Source organism: Tupaia chinensis, unplaced genomic scaffold (assembly GCF_000334495.1).
Source record: "Tupaia chinensis unplaced genomic scaffold, TupChi_1.0 Scaffold000081_1, whole genome shotgun sequence".
In the NCBI taxonomy this organism is placed as follows: Eukaryota; Metazoa; Chordata; class Mammalia; order Scandentia; family Tupaiidae; genus Tupaia; species Tupaia belangeri.
In genome coordinates this window covers 126,760-146,608 of record NW_006159542.1, presented here as the reverse complement: position 1 = coordinate 146,608, position 19,849 = coordinate 126,760, and the positions used below count along the sequence as shown (strand labels likewise).

At 43.2% G+C, this 19,849-nt stretch overlaps 1 protein-coding gene across 2 annotated transcripts in view; it reads left to right on the top strand.

The window, feature by feature from the left end:
- The window catches only part of TMEM245 (transmembrane protein 245), a 112,760-nt gene that overhangs the window by 59,703 nt on the left and 33,208 nt on the right, over positions 1–19,849 (top strand). Inside the window, exons 9-12 of one of the 2 annotated variants that reach the window (XM_027769377.1) lie at positions 2,506–2,596; positions 8,848–8,946; positions 12,802–12,933; positions 14,959–14,994. In XM_027769377.1, coding sequence (XP_027625178.1) covers positions 2,506–2,596; positions 8,848–8,946; positions 12,802–12,933; positions 14,959–14,994 — 358 coding nt within the window. The remainder of the gene's footprint in view (positions 1–2,505; positions 2,597–8,847; positions 8,947–12,801; positions 12,934–14,958; positions 14,995–19,849) is intronic. The other variant, XM_006142706.3, reaches the window with a different exon arrangement.

Here is a 19,849-nt window from a genome sequence, read left to right as displayed (position 1 = left end):
AGTAGAAAATTAGTGGGGATAGGGTGGGAAAGAGTGGGACAGGACAAGAAATAATGGTAGCCATTTCCTGAACCTCTGGGTCTCAGTAGGTTTCTGCCAGGAATAGGCAGTGACCGTGTAGGAAGTTCGCGTGGATACCATAGCTAAGAGTAAGTCAGATATACTTCGTTCCACCTTGGTGCTCATTTTACGCACCCTGTGTAGTGTCTTGACTTCCTGTGGATGTGCTTGGTTGACAGTGGGTAGATTAGAAAGAATAGGATCATTCCTGTACAGCTTCCAAGAAAACAAAGCCAGAGTTAGACAGTTGTGTTAACCTAGAGCCCACGTTCTCCTTTCTCCTGACTGCTCTCAGACCTGTTGACTTACACATATCAGGACCCTCAGTAGGAGCTGGGACTAAAATGGTACTGATTGTCGCTCAGCCCTGCCCAGACCTGGGAGAAACCCAGATTGAGTTGTTTTTAATTGGGGCTGTTCTCTTGATACGTTAACTCGTATTGAGATTGATCTTTACCCAGGAAGGTGAGGGCAGGCCAGTCCGAATTCTCCGGATTTGGTTTTAGCTGTGAGGATCCCTCTTGACGACCCCTGGGAGTTAGCAGGTGGGTGAGGTCGTAGTGGCTTTCCGATGAAGGAGCCCGGTTCAGGGACCGTGGTGGTCCAAGGCCACGCTCATCCTGTTTGTCCTCGCCATGGTTGCTCAGGTATGTCTGGCCCAGTGTCTCCTAGAGGACATTTGTTGTGGGGAGTCAGGACTGAGCCAGGGCCTTTTCCTTGCCTCGTAACAGCTTTTCTCATCTGTCCCTCTTCAGACACCTGTGTGAGGACATCGGCAAACTGTGTCTATGGCAGCCAGCAAGACATTTTCTCAAGCCTCACAGACATTTGCCCGTCATTAAAGTTCTATCCAGTTCCTTCTACAAATCCCTACACTTATGAATAATTCTGCAGGGTATTATTTTCTCATCTAAACGTACAGTACTATATAATTGAAAATATTCAGGACTGCCCCCCATAGCCTGGATGTTAAGAAAAGCCATATCCCGGAACTAGCAGATGGCATAATGGGTACATCGCTGGACTCCCACACAGTTGACCATGGTTCGAGCCCCGGATCCAGTGACTTAAAATTCACACTGGGTGCATGTGCGTGCTTGCCCCATATACCTAGAGAACAATGGCCATGGCCATGCCCCCTGGGGGGCGATTTCTCGCTTTCTGTCTCTCTGGCAAGAGTACACACCCTATAGCAAATATCTCTCAACAAAAAAGAAAAGCCAGATCCCATATGGCTGACCATGGTTCAAGTCCCAAATTTGATGGCTTGAAAAACAAGCTGGACGTGTGGTGTGTATGTACGTATGTGCGTGCTCAAAATCCAGACGGGATGACAAGTGGAGAAGAAGGGATTGTGGTGGGACCGTGCCCCTTGGAGGGGTGTGCTTTCTCTCTCTCTCTAGTGAAGGATCTGATTTCTTAAGCACAGCAAGTTCAAAGTGTCCTTGCTACAGTCTTTCTTTGTTCCTTTTTTTAAATGAGTGAGAGATAAAGATTAGGTAGTATTGATAGGGTTTGCCATGCAGCGATCCCCCCATCCCAACCTCCCAGTTGCCTAGGATTATAGGTGTACACCAACTATGCCCAGTTTGTCCAGGCTGGTCTGGGATCTAAACCTAGGCTTTTGTGTAGATCCAGTGTCAGGTGGTAGGTAGTCCCGTCTTATCTATGCCACTGTAATTGGGCTAAAAGTGTACCGTTCTCATTTTTTTCTTTTTAAATTTTATTATTCCTTTTTTTTTTTTAAATTGCCAGCAAGCACATGGGCTTCCCAGAAAGAGAGAGAGAGAAGGTGCCCCTCGGGATTGTGGGCACACACACGCGCCCACTGTGTTTTCCAGGCCCCCCGGACTAGAATGCAAACTGTGGTTGGCCTTGTGGGATTCAGCTTCCTGTGCACAGTGCTTGATCACGGTGCTATAAGGCTGGCCCTAGTTATTTGTTTTTTCTAATAGAATTTTATAATGACACATGTTTACGGGGTACAATTTGATATTTCAAAACATGAATAGATTCTGTAATAATCATATCAGGATATGTATCCATTACCTCATTCATTTCTCATGGTGACAACACTCAGACACTTCTCTTTAGGCCAGGTCTATGGCATGGTTAAGGCAGCTGGATTCCAAGGCAGACCCTGTAGTTTGTGTCCCAGATCTGGCAGCTTGAGAAACACTCTGGGCACACGTGTGTGTACCCAAGGTCCCAACAGAATGGAGAAATGGAAGAGAAGGGATTGTGGTATCACCGTGCCGCATCAAGATGCTTTCTCCCTCCATCTTTCTTTGTCTCTCTGGTAAACACACGCACCCTCTGGCAAAATTAAAAACAAACAAAAACCTGTAGCTATTTTGAAATACGTAATACCTAGCTATTAACTCCAATCACCCTACTGTACAATAGAATGCCAGAACTTACTTCTTTTTCTTTGTTTTAAATTAGTTGGCTTCCAGAGGCTCAGGTAGTTCAGAGAGCCCTGAATTCTGCGGCTAACAATGTGTATCAGTACGGACGAGAATGGATAACTCACAAGGTAAGGGAAAGAACTTTCTCTGCTGCGTTCCCTTTGTGGGTCTTCACTGGTAGTGACGCCAGGCTTCGATAAAGCATAGATACTCTGTCTAGAACAGTTTCCTTTTTTGAAGTAGGCTTGAAGCTACAGGTTAGTAAGCAATGTAATCAAATACAGATGATGACTGAATAATAGTGCTCGTGGCCTGGCAGTCCGGTAGGTTGGTCATTCACTTCTTCAAGATAGATTCAGTTCATTATTTCTACTTGAAGACAGAAAGGCCACTAAGCTTGGGTTAAGTCATCAAGGAGAAAAAGGTCTTAATGCACATTAAATTCTACTACTTGTTGGTAACTATGCTTGGCAGTTTTGAATTAGTTTTATTTGATGTTTCCAAAAAATCTGCAGTAGTCTGACTTGTTTTTGCCTCTTTACAGATGAGGAAACAGACATGGCAAGGCTGAGTAAATTCCCAGTGTCGTGTAATTACTTGCAGACCATGGTTTCAAACTAAGAACGAATCCAGATTTCTTGTCCTCTCTGCTATAGTATGCTAGCAGTGAGTGCCTGAAACTGGATTATGTACTTTGAAGTGACACTTGAGATAAACCTTGAAGGAACGAACAGCAGACCAAGGAGGAGGGTGATTTAAGAAGGGTGTTGTGTGAGCCCAATGCAGAGATAGGAGTGTGCTTGACAGACGAGGTGGCTAAGATGCTGTTAGAGGAGAGCGCTTGAGGAGATGATTTTCCCTGAGGCAGAAGGCGCTTTAGGCAATCAATGACAGAGGAAAAGACACAGTTGTTGTAGCTGGTGCCCACCCTCCATTTTTACCGAACAGTGGGAGTAAATGTAGTCTGCAATTGTAATAATGCTGAAGTAAGGTCATGGAGTGATTGACAGGATTTGTGGCACTGAGACATGTGCCCAGAAAAATGTATTTGTATGCTCCCTTGTTTAAAATTCAAGAAGAAGGTGGCATGGTGGTTAAGGTTTGGGATCACACATGGCCCACATGGCCAACTCTGCAGTTTTTTCCTTTTTAAAAAAATTTTTTATTTTTCCACTTTTACCAGAGAGGGACAGAGTGAGAGAGACGGAAAGTGAGAAAGCAAGCCACCAGGTCCAGTACTCAAATGGTGGTCAGCTACGTGGGTCCTTTTTTTTGGGAGAGGTTTTCGCTATAGGGCGCGTGCGCTCGCCAGACAGACAGAGAGAGACATAGAGACAGAAAGTGAGAAATCACTCCCCAGGGGGGATGGTCACGCCGCAATCCCTTCTCCTCCATTCTCCTCTCGGGATCTTGGGCACGCACGCACACGCGCCCGGCGTGAGATTTAAGCCACCGGGTCCGAGACGCGAACCGCGGTCGACTACGTGGGAGTCCAGCGACATAGCCATTACGCTAACTGCTGGTTCCCAGCTATGTGGGTCCTTAACCGCCACTTTAACCTCAGTCAGTACCCTTGACTGCTGGCCCCACCTGACATGAGCTTTAAGCCGCTAGGTCCAGGACTCTTACTGCAGTCGACTCTGTGGGAGTCCAGTGACGTAACCATTACGCCATCTGCCGGTCCCCGATTAGACATACTTTTCTGGAGCTTGAGGGAGAAATCGGAGTGGGCTGTAGATGTGGTTTGAGAGTCATCTGATGGTATCCTTAGGATTGGATGAGATGGCCCTGTTGGCTAGGGCTGCCATAACAGAGTGCCATGGCTGGGTAAGCTTAAGTAACAAATTTGTCTTCTCACAGTCCTGGAGGCTGAAATTATGAGACCATCTTGTGGGCAAGATTGACTTCTTCTGAGACCTTGGTTTGCAGGTGGCCATCTTTTTCTCATGTCTTCACATGGTTTTCCTTGTGTCTTTTTATGTACTAATCTCTCTCTCTCTCTTTTTCCCTTTGGTTTTTTTTTTTTTTTTTCCCTAAGGCCTTTGTACTCCGTGGATAAGAGCAGGGGGGAGAGAGGGAAAGTGAAAAATCACCCCCTGGGGGGGATGGCCACACCACAATCCCTTGTCTTCCATTCTCCTCTTGGGATCTTGGGCACACACACACACATGTGCCTGTCCTGATTTTCAAGCCACCAAATCTGAGATTCAAACTGTGATCGACGATGTGGGAGTCCAGCACCTTGCTGGTCCTCCTAATCTCTTCTTTTTTCTTTTTTCTTTTTTTTTTTTCTTTCTTTTTTTAGAGAGGTTTTTGCTACAGGGCGCGTGCGCTTGCCAGACAGACAGACAGAGAGAGAGAGAGAGAGAGAGAGAGAGATGGAAAGCGAGAAATCACCCCCCGGGGGGATGGCCACGCTGCAATCCCTTCTCCTCCATTCTCCTCTTGGGATCCTGGGCACGCACGCACACGTGCCCGGCGTGAGTTTAAGCTACCGGGTCCGGGACTCGAACCACGGTCGACTACGTAGGAGTCCAGCGACATAGCCATTACGCTAATTGCTGGTCCCCCTAATCTCTTCTTTTTAAAGAGCCATCAGTCATACAAGATTAGGATCTATCCTAATGATTTCATTTTAACTTAATTATCTGTCTCCAAATATAGCCACTTTATAAATTCAGCATACAAATTTTGAGGGGAATGCATGTCAGCCCATCATGTGGCCCAGGAGAGTGTAGATTGAAAAGGACCAGAGACAGACCCTGGAGTATTTGAGCTTTTGAAAGTCAGAGAAGTGAGCTGTCTTCGGGACTGTCCTGTGAGGTGGAGGAAAGCAGCCTGTGTCACAGAAGCCTGTAGAAGACAGTGTTGCAAGGAAGACTTGGTCAGCTGAGATTTCAAGCAAGATAAAGACAGAATTCCACTGACTTTTATCTTTCCTATTTTAGAGATGAGGATAGTTGGCTCTTTCTTGGCATTCTGACAATTCCTAATGCTTGATTTCCTTTCATATGCAAAGAAGCTTGTCCAGACAACCAATAATACCTGCGCTTAAGCAATTGTCCTAACAGAATCCTAAGCCCCTTAGGCTCTGTGCTGTCTGGCCCAGTGTTCTTTGTGTCTTCCCATAATTGTAATGTTGCAGGACAATATTCTGAGGCTGTAATGTTCTGCTCTGGTTGGTAGCATCACAATTTTGGAAAGAGTATTTCATAATATGTAAAATGACGCTGAAATTTTCTTTACTTTATAAGTTGTCTTATTTTAGAGTAATACACTGTTGTTCCAGGACTGAGACAGCTAAAAGAGATGTCAATTTAAAGCAGTACTTTATTGTGTGGGCAAACAACTTTGGGCCTCTTCTGGTTAGGGAGATATAAGAGGCTGACAGGAGAGTGACATGGAGAATTGATAGTAGGAGGGCAGTGAATCTGACAGTCATCGTACATAAGCGATTAACTGGAGCCAGCAGGTAGCATAGTGGTTAAGGCACTGGACTCCCACGTGGCCGACTATGTTTTGAGTCCCAGACCTGGCAGCTTGAAAATCAGATCGGGTGCATGTGTGTACATGCTCAAAATCCCAGGAGGAGATTGGAAGAGAATGGATTGCAGCATGGCTAACCCTACTGGGGTTAATTTCTCATTTTCTATCTCACTGTCTTGTTCGTCTCTCTCTCTCTCTCTCTCTCTGGCAAGTGCATACGTCCAAAGGCAAAAACCTCTTGAAAAAAGAAAAGAAAAAGATCTGTGTAGGGCACCAGCTCGCTGGACTCCCACGTAGTCGACCGCGGTTCGCGTCTCAGACCCGGTGGCTTAAATCTCACGCCGGGCGCGTGTGCGTGCGTGCCCAAGATCCCGAGAGGAGAATGGAGGAGAAGGGATTGCGGCGTGACCATCCCCCCTGGGGGGTGATTTCTCGCTTTCTGTCTCTCTGTCTCTCTCTGTCTGTCTGGCAAGCGCACGCGCCCTATAGCGAAAATCTCTCCAAAAAAAAAAAAAAAAGATCTGTGTAGAAAGATGCTCATTTCAGTGTTAGTATTAAAAATCAGAGACCATTTGTATATTCAGTGAACAAATACAGATTAAATAATAATGCAAAAACTCAATGCTGGAACAAATATAAAACAATTAAAGATAAAGGTTAGTTACGAAAGTCAAGGTTAAATGATGATGGTGATATAAAAGAGAATATAGAGTTAGATTACATATATGTAAATAGGAATTGCAGAGCAAATAGAATATAGAAATACTTGTCTTAAGAAAGTGGGACCGCAAATTAATGTCTTTTCAAAATTATCTTTAATCTTGGAACCAGCAGTTAGCATAATGGTTATGTCGCTGGATTCCCACGTAGTCGACTGCGGTTCGTGTCCCGGACCCAGTGGCTTAGAACTCATGCCGGGCGCGTTTGCGTGCGTGCCCAAGATCCCGAGAGGAGAATGGAGGAGAAAGGATTGCAGCGTGACCATCCCCTCTGGGGGGTGATTTCTCGCTTTCTGTCTCTATATCTGTCTCTGTCTGTCTGGCGAGTGCACGTGCCCTATAGCGAAAACCTCTCCAAAAAAAAAAAAAAGAAAAAAATTATCTTTAATCTTGCTTGTGTTTTTTTTTTTTTTTTTTTTTTTTTTTTTTTTAGAGATTTTTGCTATAGGACATATGTGCTTTCCAGAGAGACAGAAAGCAAGAAATCACCCCTCCTGGAGGGATGGCCACGCTTCAATCCCTTCTCCTCCATTCTCCTCTAGGGATTTTGGGTACACATGCACACATGCCCAGCATGAGTTTTAAGCCACTGGGTCTGCGACTTTAACCATGGTCAACTACATGGGAGTCCAGTGATGTAACCATTATGCCATCTGCTGTTTCCTAGGTTGTGTGTATGTTTCTTTATTCACAATAGAGTACATGTGTGCATGTGAAGATTGGGGTAGGAAGGAAGGGAGAGAGGCAGGAGCACCCCCTATAGGGTCCCCTTGATCCCTGTACTTCAGTCCTCCAACCTGTCAGATCCTGGGCAGTCCCGTGTATCTTGGGCTGACCTGGTGATATTCCAATTGTGGTTGCCATGTCAGAACCAACTTCCCTTGAGCAGTGTATTACCACTGCTGATCCAGTGGTAATATGGATATTACCATGTGGTACGGTTTTTCTTCTTGTAAAATTTTCAAAAGAATGATTTTATTTGACTTTATTTATTTATTTTAATTTGACCAGAGAGGAACAGAGAGAGAGAGAAAGAGAAAATGAGAAAGCAAGCCACCAGATCTGAGACTCGAACCACAGTTAGCCATGTTGGAGTTCAGTGCCTTTAACCACCATGCCACCTTTCGGCCCCCATGCGATATGGTTTTAGTGAGATAAGATATGATAGTAGCCTTCCTCTGAGTTATGTTGACTCAGTATACCTGATTACCACAAGCCCAGAAGCCAATCTGATCAGTCAGAACAATCTGAGATCTGATTTCTTTCTGCAAGCAAAACTAAGGGAAGGGTTTATGTTTCTAGCTAAGATTCTATAATTTTATTGTAGTTCTTTTTTTAAATTAAATTTTTTTTGAAGAATTATTTTATCTTGACTTTCTTTTTTTCTTTTCTTTTTTTGGAGAGGTTTTTGCTATAGGGCACGTGTGCTCGCCAAACAGACAGAGACATAGAGACAGAAAGCAAGAAATCAGCCCCCAGAGGGGATGGTCATGCCGTAATCCCTTCTCCATTCTCCTCTCAGGATCTTGGGCACGCACGCACACGCGCCCGGCGTGAGTTTTAAGCCACTGGTCCGGGACGCGACCTGCAGTCGACTACGTGGGAATCCAGCGACATAACCATTACGCTAACTGCTGGTTCCCCTTAACTTTATTTTTAATTTGACCAGAGAGAGAGAGAGAGAGAGAGCGAGCGAGCTAGCTGCCAGGTCCAGAACTTGAACTGCAGTTGGCTGTGTGGGAGTCCAGCACCCTCAACCACCATACCACCTGCCAGCCCATTTTATGATAAATCTTAATAAAAGAGAGAAATGTGATTTAACACGAGACTTATGTATAATGGATGGGCACTGGGATCTCATGGGTAGATAAAACCAGACGAATCAGTGATCATGGTTTCATTTGCCCCATTCTCTGATAACCTGAAGTAGCTCTCTTAGAGTCCTGGGACTAGAAGAAAGAAAACAGAAGCCAAAATATGAAAAAGGAAGGGAAATTTATAGGAATATTGAGAAGTGAGGTTTAAGAAGAGAACATAATATGTCTAGAGATAATCACATAGTCTGGATCATTTTAGTTTTATTTGGAACTGTACATAAAGACTCAGATGTATTAACTTTACTAGATTTGGCTCCTAAAATATTAAACTAGATTATATCTTTTTTGTTTTCCTAGCTTCATAAAATTCTAGGAGATAAAGTGAACAATACTGCTGTAATTGAAAAGCAAGTACTAGAACTTTGGGATAGACTGTACCATTCTTGGTTTGTAAAGGTAAGTTATTTCAGATAAAGGTTCCTGTTATAAATGAATAAAGTCCTTTTATTTTACAGACTCTTCTACTAGATGAGATTATAACAACATTGGGATTTCATTAATAGAAATAAAATTATTTCTTCCATGGAAAAGAGAGAAAGAGAGCTGGGTACCCCAACAGGGCCCTCACACCTTGACCCACTCAGTCTCAGCCAGCCTTAATGGTGGATGCGCGTGCTCTTGGCATGTACAGGCAGGTTGTGGGCAAACCCAGGACCTTTCCCATGTGAATCCAGTGTTACTACTGGGCCACTGCCTGGTCCCTGTTGACATTTTTAAAAACTGATTTTTGTTTTGTTTTTATTATACCAGTGGACATGCGTGCATGAGAGAAAGAGAGAGGGAGAGAAAGAGAATCAAAACCCCACACAGAAGGGACCAGCAGTTAGCGTAATGGCTATATTGCTGAACTCCCGTGTAGTCAACCGCGGTTCGAGTCCTGGACCTGGTGGCTTAAACTCACACCAGACGCGGGTGCGTGCGTGCCTAAGATCCCAAGAGGAGAAAGGAGGAGAAGGGATTGCGGTGTGGCCATCTCCCTTGGGGGGTGATTTCTCGCTTTCTGTCTCTCTGTCTGTCTCTTGTCTTTCTGACAAGCGCACGTGCCCTATAGCAAAAAAAAAAAAAACTTCTCCAAAAATAAAACCCCCACACAGAGCTTGGTCATGCTATAATCCTTTTTCTTGCAGTTTTCTATCCTGTCAGAATTGTGTGTGTGTGTGTGTGTGTGTGTGTGTGTCAGAATTGTGTGTGTGTGTGTGTGTGTGTGTGTGTGTGTGTGTGTGTATGTGTATATGTGTGTGTTTGTAAAAAGAGGGGGACAAGACTCAAGCCTTGGTCAGCCATGTAGGAGCTGGTTTCCTTAGCACAGCATTTAACTGCTGCACTGTGAGATTGGCTCCCTGTGGAAGCAACATTTTTTTAAGTTTTTTTTTTTTATCCATGATAAAGAGCATGTACATGCACATGGGTTGGGGAGGGGGGGAATGAGAGCGAACTCCCAGTGAGTCTGGTCCTTTTTCTTTGAAGTCTCCATCCCTTTAGGATCTTTGACACATGCACATGTGCCAAGCATGTTGCTGCAAGGCCAGGATTTGAACTGCATTCAGCTACATGGGATCTCGCCTCCTCTGCACAGTGCTTTGCTATATGCCACCAGACCTCCTTTTTTTGTTTTTGAGAGAGAGAAACTTTTGCCATAGGGCACGTGCACTCGACATTGAAAGACAGAAAATAAGAAATCACCCCTTAGCGGGGATGGCCATGCCACAATCCTTTCTCCTCCATTCTCTTCTCAGGATTTTGGGCACGCGCACACATGCACCCGGCATGAATTTCAACCTCTGGGTCCGGGACTCAAACCGCTTGGTCATGCGGGAGTCCAATGACGTAATCATTATGCCACCTACTGGTCTCCCTATTGAAATTCTTAAACAAGATCTTAAGCCCGAGGTCACGAATAGTCAGCTTGTGTTGATGGTTAGTCCCCATGGCAGGGCCTGGCAGTCCCTCTGCTATGTCAATGTCTCCCTCTGTTCATCACCATTGACAACACCTCATCCTCCAGGTGAGCTGTATGCCTTGAAAATCTGTGCACATATATAGCATTCATTTTATGACTATATTAAAAGGTATAACTGGTGAACTTAATTATAGTAATAGGTTCTGTTTAATCCAGTATACCCCAGATACTGTCGTTTCAATATGTAAGAAATAGGAAAAAATATTAATGAGCTATTGTATTCGTTTTTCCTCCATCCTGAGTGTTCAAAATCTGATATGCACTTTACACCAACAGCACATGTCAGCTTTTGAACCAGCCCATTCTAAATGCTCAGGAGCCACATGTGGCTGGCTGCTGCTGTTTTGGACAGCATAGATATAGACCGTAAGAACTTTCGAGGCAGTGAAAATAGATCTAAACATTTAGAGATCTTTATCTTAAAAAATCAGCTTTCCGTGCTGCTTACTGCATTATTTATGGTGGAAAAATGGACTCCCACAGGGCCAGAGGTGGCTTGAGTCTGGACCTGGAGGCTTGAAAATAACACTGGGCACCTGCGAACGTGTGCCTAAAATCCCAAGAGGAGAATGGGGAGAGCGAGTTGCAGAGTGACCGTCCCCCTGGTGGGTGATTGCTCACTTCACTTTCTCTTTCTTTCTCTGGCAAGTGCATGTGCCTGATGGCAAGGAAAATGTATATTTCACTATGTATAAAGATGGTGGTTTTAAAAGCAGCGGGTATGTTAAGCCATGCTATGTGAACACAGGTCTGTTAAGGCCTGTGGGCCTTCAGGAGCTATGCTGTGTGCCCTGGGGCTGAGTTGGAAGTGAATGTTCCCAGGTTAGGGTAATGAAAGGAGGAAGACATTTGAATCTCTTCTCTTGGAGGTTCAAACAGTGGAAAGGAGAGGCCTGGCTATAAGTTTGAATTTGTTGCCTAGTGACTGGTTTGAGATTCTGTACTCTTGCCCTGAGATGAATCGAGGGCATAGCACTGACTTTTGTAGGTTTGGAAGACTGAGAGTTAAACCTAACTGGGGAATAGCTAGGTTGACTATCATATATTTGATCCCATCTGCTAAAGAGCCAGATAATAGAATAGCTGGTTCTATTTCCTTTATTAACTATGGGACTTCTTAACAGCTTTTACCGTGTATCATTCCTTTTGAGTTTCATTTAATACTAGAGGAATATCAGTGTCTTAAAGGCATAGATTAGTAAGTGGACATTGCTTTCTTTATCTATTTCACTAGGACCTAATGTCTTTCTCCATTGCATAATGGAAATTAACATCATTAATCCATTCGTAAAAGTGGGAGAATGATGTGGCCAGCAGGAGTGTGGTGGTTAAGAGCGCTGGACTCACACATGGCTGACCAGGGTTTGAGTCCTGGACCTGGTGGCTTACTTTCTCACTTTCCCTCTCTCACTCTGTCCCACTCCGGTAAAATTTAAATAAATAAATAAATAAATAAAGTTAAATAAAATTTTATATATATATATTTTTTAAAGTGGGAGAATGATAACACATAAAAAATGTTAGTTTACTTCTGAGTTTAAGCTCATTGGCCAATTTATTCATTTCTCTTTCAAGTTCAGTTATTGATGCATCTCTACCAATGTAATTCTCTTCCAGAAAGACAAGTTAAATTTTCCTCCTTACTCTTTTTTTCTGTCATACTCTTCTCCCCATCTCCACCTTCCATCTTTAATCTTTTTTTATAATTATTTATTTTATTTTATTTATTCATTCATTTTTTTTTTTTAATTTGACCAGAGAGAGACAGAGGGTGAGAGTGAAAGAGAGAGGAAGTGAGAAAGGAAGCCACCAGATTCAGGCCTCGAACCTTGGTCGGCTATATGGGAGTGTCCAGCGCCTTAACCACCACGCCATCTGCTGGTCCCCCATCCTTAATCTTTTATGGCACATTAATAAGGGTGATGAAGAAAAGAGGAAAAAATAAAAAATAAGAGACCAAGAATAAGGTGGACAGACTAAAAATAAAAGATAAAAGTAAACACTATGAGCATACTTTTGTGTGTGTTGAGTAGTAAAGCGTGTTCACAGACATGTCGACGAGGGATGTCCTTGAGTGAAGGGGCATGTAAAGAGAAGTAGATGGAAAAATAGTGTATTTGAGGTCTTTACATTACATGGAGTTCGCAGTTGTTTTCTTAAACAGTGCAAGCTTTTCACCTTAGAATATCTCCTGGAGTGCTTAAGTGGACCTACAGCAACATGGGACATTTATGCTTTTCACTCTTTAGATGACGATGGAAATGTCATGTCTGAACTGTTTCATTCCATAGAATGTGACCCATTCTGGAAGGCACAAAGGACACAAGATGCACGTGCATCGTCAGAACAGCTGGCTGGGAGACATTCTGGACTGGCAAGACATTGCTTCCTTTGTTCACGAGAACATTGAGACATTTCTTTCGGTAAGAAATAGCATCTGTAGTTTAACTGGACTTAGAAATGAGAAGAGAAACTGTCCTTCCAAAGTTTCCTTTACACACTTTGAAGACTTCAGTTACCCTGTTTTACATTCCTTGCTCTTAGAGGTTTGAGAACTTTAAATGCACTAGGAGAAAGGCATCCCAAGCCGCAGGCCTGGCGTGTGCTCCCTGGTACTTCCTCTGTGGTTGAAGAGTCACCGGGAGGGCCAGCAGGTGGCATGGTGGTTAAGGGCGCTGGACTCCCACATGGCTGACTGCGGTTTGAGTCCCAGACCTGGCAGCTTGCTTTCTCACTTTCTCTCTCTCTCTCTCTGTGTCAAATTAAAATAAAATAAATGAATACATAAAGTTAAATAAAAATAATTCTTTAAAAAAAAAAAAGAGTCACCGGGAGAGGCTGAACACTGAAGCGTGTGAGACGTGCTGTGGCCTCTCAGGTTGTCAAATAGGAATCCTTGCCTCTTTAAGTCAGCCAGAATGTTCCCAGCTAGACTATCAGAGAGGGCCCTTCCTCTCTGGTGGGTGACGTCCTTGACAGATGGAAACGTGGTTTCTGTTACATTACAGAGACTGACGTGTGAAGGCTTTGCTCAGCTTTCCACCTCCTCTCCCACCATGCCCTATCCACCTCTGCAATATCGCAGCATTGCTAAGTGCTCACTACTGCTTTTCGCAGAGATGGGAAGGCTTTTCTTGTGACCTGTGACTTTCCTCAAATTAATGGAAGTTGAGATTTGTGGTGCTAGATTTTTTTATGTATTTAGTTTTTATCAAAGTTAATACATGACCATAGTTGAAAGTCAGTACTTTAAAAAAAAAATTGTTGTAGCGTGTGTGTGCTTACTGGAGTGAGTGAGAGTGGGGTGGAATGAGTCCTTAAGAGGAGATGGCCATGCTTCAGGCTCTTTTCCATTCCTCTCAGGATTTTGTGTGCACACACATGTGCAGTGTGTCTTTGAAGGCACTGGATCCGGACTTCAGCTGTGCAGTCTGCCAGTTGTGATTCAGCCTCCTTAACCACCGCATACCAGCTGGCCCACCTTTTTTTTTTTTGGAGAGGTTTTTGCTATAGGGTGCGTGCACTCACCAGAAAGACAGAAAGCGAGACATCACCTCCCGGGTGGGGATGGCCACACCGCAATCCCTTCTTCTCCATTCTCCTCTCGGGATCTTGGGCACCCATGCACGTGCCTGGCATGAGTTTAAGCCACCAGGTCTGGGACCCGAACCGTGGTTGACTGCATGGGAGTCCAGCGACATAGTCATTATGCCAACTGCTGGTCTCTTTTTGTTTTTTCTTTTTAAAAGCTAGAGTCTCACTGTGTAGGATCCCTTTGCTTCAGCCTTCCCACTGCAGCGGGGAGGCCCACAGGCACACATCACCACTCCGGGCTCATTTTAGACTCCTGGTCTTGCTGTGTTATCCAGGCCATCTTTAAGCTCACAGTCCTCCTACTTCAGACTTCTGAGTAGCTAGAATTTCAAGTATCCACCTCCACACCCAGTCTTTAGGATGGACTGAAATTTGCTCCCAGCCTGGGGGAACACAGTGTTTTAGTGCACACCACTACCATGGCTCAGCTAGAAGTTTTTATTTTTTATTTTGCCAGATGGCATGTGCTCTTGCCAGAGAGGAGGAGGGAGAAAGCAAATCCCACTGGGGTGTAATCATGCGGTGTGATCATACGGCAATCCAGTTTCCTCTATCTCTCTCTCTTGTCAAGATTTTGGGCACACACACATGCCTGGGTATTTTCAAGCCACTGGATTTGGGTTAGGAACCATGCAGTTGGCCTGGGGTGTTCAGGATCCCTTAACCATTGGTACAGGGCTGGTCCATGGACCAAAAGATTTTTATTAAAAACAAGTAGTGTACTACTCTGTGCCTCTTAGCTTTGGTCTCAGTCTTCAGAAACAGCTGTCAACCCCTTTAGCTTTCTCTGCGTATGTGCCTCTGAATTTCTAAAACAATATTAATGCTGCTCTCTCTTGGTTTTGCAATTATAGGTGTTATCTTTTGGCTTCCTAATATGGAAGATGAAGGTAAAGATGTGACTTTTTTACAAGCCCCTTACTGCTTTCTTATACCTCTCTGGGGGGGTTCTTACAACTCCTTCAGTCCCGACTTGAGTCCCTGCAGTCACATCCACCTGATGTAGCTATAACAGTTTGGAATTAAATCTAGATATTCATGCCCTTCAGTTTCCACAATAGTCTACTTCTGGTTATCCCTTCTCTCTGTTTTCTCTAGTTCTGTGGTTCTCAATTATTTTGGTCCGAGGACTGCAAATTGCATATCTGTCCATTACATAATTACATGACATGTTAACATAAGGAACAGGCTTTCGTGAAAAATACTATTTTTCTAAAATCAATGTAGGGAGAAGAGTGGCAGAACAGTTAGGCATTGCTGCCTTGAGCCTCCCTAGGCCCCGGAGGTTTTACCCATCATGGATTGCCTTCGCACCATCAGTGGAAGTGTCAAGACAGTGAGAGGCAGGCGTTTGTGTACTGTTGATTTACTTATTGCCAGAGGGCAGAGGCTCTTGTCAGAGCGGGGAGGAAATTACCTCCCAATGGGACATGGGTCTTGCTGCACTTCTTTTTCTTCCATTTCTTCTTTTCATGAGGATTTGGGGCATGTGCGTACATGTGCTCTCAGTTTCCAGGGTTGGGATTCGAACCACAGTTGGCTGTGTGGGCTCTGTTGTTCTATACACTGTGCTTAACAGTTGCACTATGAGATTGGCCTTGTTTGAATATCACTATGAAAATACCTTTGACTTTACAAATCCTCAAAAAGATCTTGGGGACTCCAGCTGTCCAGAGGCCAAACTTTGAGAACCACCTATCTGACATTCTTTTTTTTTCCTTTTTAATTTATTTCTATTTTTTGAGAGAAATTTTTGCTATAGGGCACATGTGCTCACCAGAGAGACAGAGAAAGACAGAAAGTGAGAAATTACCCCTCTTAGGATGGCCATGCTGCAATACCTTCTCCTCCATTCTCCTCTTGGGATTTTGGGCATGCACGCAAATGTACCTGGCATGAGTTTTAAGCCACTGGGTCTGGGACTTGAATTGTGGCCTACTACATGGGAGTCCAACAACATAACTGCTACGCCATAACTGCTGGTCCCTATCTGACTTTCTAAAGTGCCTATTAGAAATATGCTTGGCCTTGGGACCAGCAGGTCGCATGGTGGTTAAGGCACTAGACTCCCTCATGGCCAACTGCGATTCTAGTTCTGGACCCTGTGACTTGAAAATCATGATCCCAAGAGGAAAATGGAGGAGAAAGGATTTCCTGGTGTGGCCATCTCCTTGGCGTGATTCCTCACTTTCCCTCTCTCTGTCTCTCAGGAAGAGCACCCAAGTCCTATGCAAAAACCTAAAAAAAAAAAAAAAAGTAAATCAATAAAATTATACATGTTGGGCCTCTAATGTGGATTCCTTAATATTCGAACATCTTTTCTGTTTTCTCTCTGTCTTTTTATTTCCTAAGAAGCAGCTTTAACTATGCTTTTTTTTTTTTTTTTTGTTAGGGCATGTGCACTCACCAGAAAGACAGAGAGAGATAGAGAGATAGAAAGCGAGAAATCACCTCCTGGGGGGATGGCTACGCCACAATCCCTTTTCCTCCATTCTCCTCTTGGGATCTTGGGCATGCACGCATATGTGCCTGGTGTGAATTTAAGCCACCAGGTCTGGGAATTGAACCGTGGTTGACTACATGGGAGTTCAGTGACAGAGCCATTATGCCAACTGCTGGTCCTAACTTTGCTTTCTTTAGTTAGAGAGAGATTTTTGCTATAGGGTATTTGTGTTCACCAGAAAGAGAGGCAGAAAGCGAGAAAATCACCTCCCAGGGGAGATGGCCACTTCACAGTCCCTTCTCCTCTACTGTCTTCTCAGGATCTTAGAAACACATGCACATGTATCTGATGTGAGTTTAAGCCACTGGGTCTGGGACTTGAACTGTGGTCGACTACACGGGAGCCCAGTGTCATAACCATTATGGCATCTACTGGTCCCTTAATTCATGTCTTCCACTCTTCAGATTTTATACTTTTTCTTTCTGTTTAGATTTTAAGTTCTTAGAAGAAGAATCTCATTTATCACCACCTTAGAATTTAGCTTGGTGTTAGGTTCGCAATTAAACAATTAAATTGGGTTCTCAATTATAGCCTGAATAATATTGGGTGGTGGAAAAGGTCATGACACATTTTTTGTGTAGAAAAACATATCATGGGACCAGCAGTTAGTATAGTGGCTATGTTGCTGGACTCCCATATAGTCGACCGCGTTTCAAGTCCTGCGGCTTAAACTCACACCAGGCGCCATGTGCGTGCGTGCCCAAGATCCCGAGAGGAGAATGGAGAAGAAGGGATTGCGGCGTGGCCATCCCCTCTGGGGGGTGATTTCTTGCTTTCTATCTCTCTGTATCTCTCTGTCTTTCTTGCGTGCACACGGGCCCTATAGCAAAAAAAAAAAAAAAAAAAGGGTGACTTTTTTGACAACCCAGTAATCAGTTTGTATTTAGAAACACAGTGGCAGAATCAAAAGGGTGTTTCCAGGTCACCTCACAACCTGGGCTTTTTACTTACTGATTTATTCTATTTATTTTAATAAAGACAGGGTTTTCGCTTTGTTGCCCTGGCTGGCTTGTGAACTCATGATCCTGCTCTCTCAGCCTCGCAGGTAGCCGAGGTTACAGAAGCGTTTCACTGTGTAGCCTCTTTGCCTTCTTACCTATGAGGAGACTTCAAAAAGTGTGTGAAAAAATGGAGTTAAATGATGAATTAGCTTTGGTACAAAAATACCTTGAAATTTATGCATAGTTTTTTTATTTCCTTCTGGACGATGCTCACCTGAGAGTCAGAGAGAAGTGGGAGGTTGAGGTAGAACACACTCCCCAATGGGACATGTTCGCACTGCAGTCCTCTGTTTCTTCATCCTGTTGGAATTGTAGGCATGCGCGTACACATGTCCACGTAGTTTTTCAAGCCAGCAGGTCTGGGTTGAACCATGTGGTTGACCATGTGGGATCTGGCTCCCTTCACCATCAAGTCTCTGGGTGACTCCTTGCTTTTTTTTCCATAATAACTCATTTTCTATGATCTTTTGAAGACCCTTCAAAATGTTTCACACTCTTTCAGTAGTTATATTTCCTTCTTTTTCAACTTAAGTACTGAGTTTTATAGGGCTTGCTGTTGTTCCTGCCTTTACTAATTTCCTCCTTCCTAAGCCTGGCATTTAAACAATTAATAAAACTACTTTACCTTAAGGATTTTGTTAATGTTGTAGAAATATCTTTTTCTCTTATTTCCTACAGCTGATTCTCTTTCGTTCCAGTAAGAAAAATTGCTTGATTGTTCTTGGAGACTACCAGTCTACAATTAATGTTGTCAGTTAATTCTTAAGAATTACTTTAGGGTATTGTCTATCAGTCTGACCGAGAAAGTATTTAAAAATTCTTTAATAGAAATTCCAAAAGGAATTCCTGTCAAGACCACAAATAAAAGCATTGTCAAGTTTGTTTCTGCCAATTGGTAGCATTGTTCATTCATCCTTTATCCCGCAAGGTCAAATAGTCAATCATGCATATTTTTGTAGTCATTGTGAAACATTTTTAAGATTTTATGTAAGGAGTTTTTGTAAACGAAACCAGCCTGCCAAAGTCCTCTTTATAAAAAGTAAGCTGAGGATTGCAAGAAATGCCAAGGGCAACAAAATATGCCTTTATAAGTGATACATTTGAGGTAGGAAAAGAATGGATAGGCCTTTCATAGAATAGACTGTGTAACTTCAACAATCTGATAAAAAACAGATCTGCTGTTTTGCAAAGGGCACCAAAATAAAAATGAGGCATTATGCATTCTGGTTTTAGCTCTACTTATTAGCTCCATGTGCCCTTGAGCAGGATTTTAAGAATTTCTGAGCTCCAATTTGTATATCTGTAAAATAGATTATATCATCTGTATTGATTCCCACAAAGCATTTGTTGGGAGGGTTTTGTTTTGTTTTTCTTTTAGAGAGATTTTTGCTATAGGGTGTGTTCGATCACCAGAGAGACAAAAAGACAGTGAGAAATCACCTCCAAGTTAGGGATGGCCATGCCACATCCCCTTCTATTCTATTCTATTCTATTCTCCTCTCAGGATTTTGTGCACACATGCACATGAACCTGGCGTGAGTTTCAAACCTCCAGGTCTAGGACTCGAACCACATTCAGCCATGTGGGAGTCCAGCAACGTAACCTTTACACCGTCTGCTGGTCCCTGTTGTGAAGTTTCCAAAAGCATTTGAAAACTATCATGGAAGGTGTTTTCCTGTTCATTTTGCTTCTGTTTTTCATTAAGAAAAAGAATAGTCCACTTGGGAAGAAAAGAACAGACATTATCTTAAGGGAATGTAAGTTCATGAAGTGGTGGAAAATGATATATATATATATATATATATTTAACCATCCGGATATCTGAATCTAGTAAATTTGCAGGACTCAATATAATGGTCATTGTCTATCTCAGGAACGACTTTCTCTTACAGAACTCTGCCCTTGACTTTATCTGTTAATTACTTTTATTGTGATTTTAATGAAGTCACTGAAATGATGCTTTTTATGTTTATAAATAAATCTAAGTTAGAGATGCCAGTGTAGTGGGTAGGCAGGGAAGGAAAGAAAGCTAGAGATTTATGCCTATACATAGGATCCTACAAGATAAATATAAACACAGGCTGTATTCTGGCCTATTCTCCTGTAGGTATTTTTTTACTTCATATGCTGTTTTTGACAAGTTATAATCAAACTATATATAACATGTTTGTATTCTTACTTTATTTATTTATAGTTCTTAAGGTTTTGCCGTAGGGCATGTGTGTTTACCAGAGAGACAGT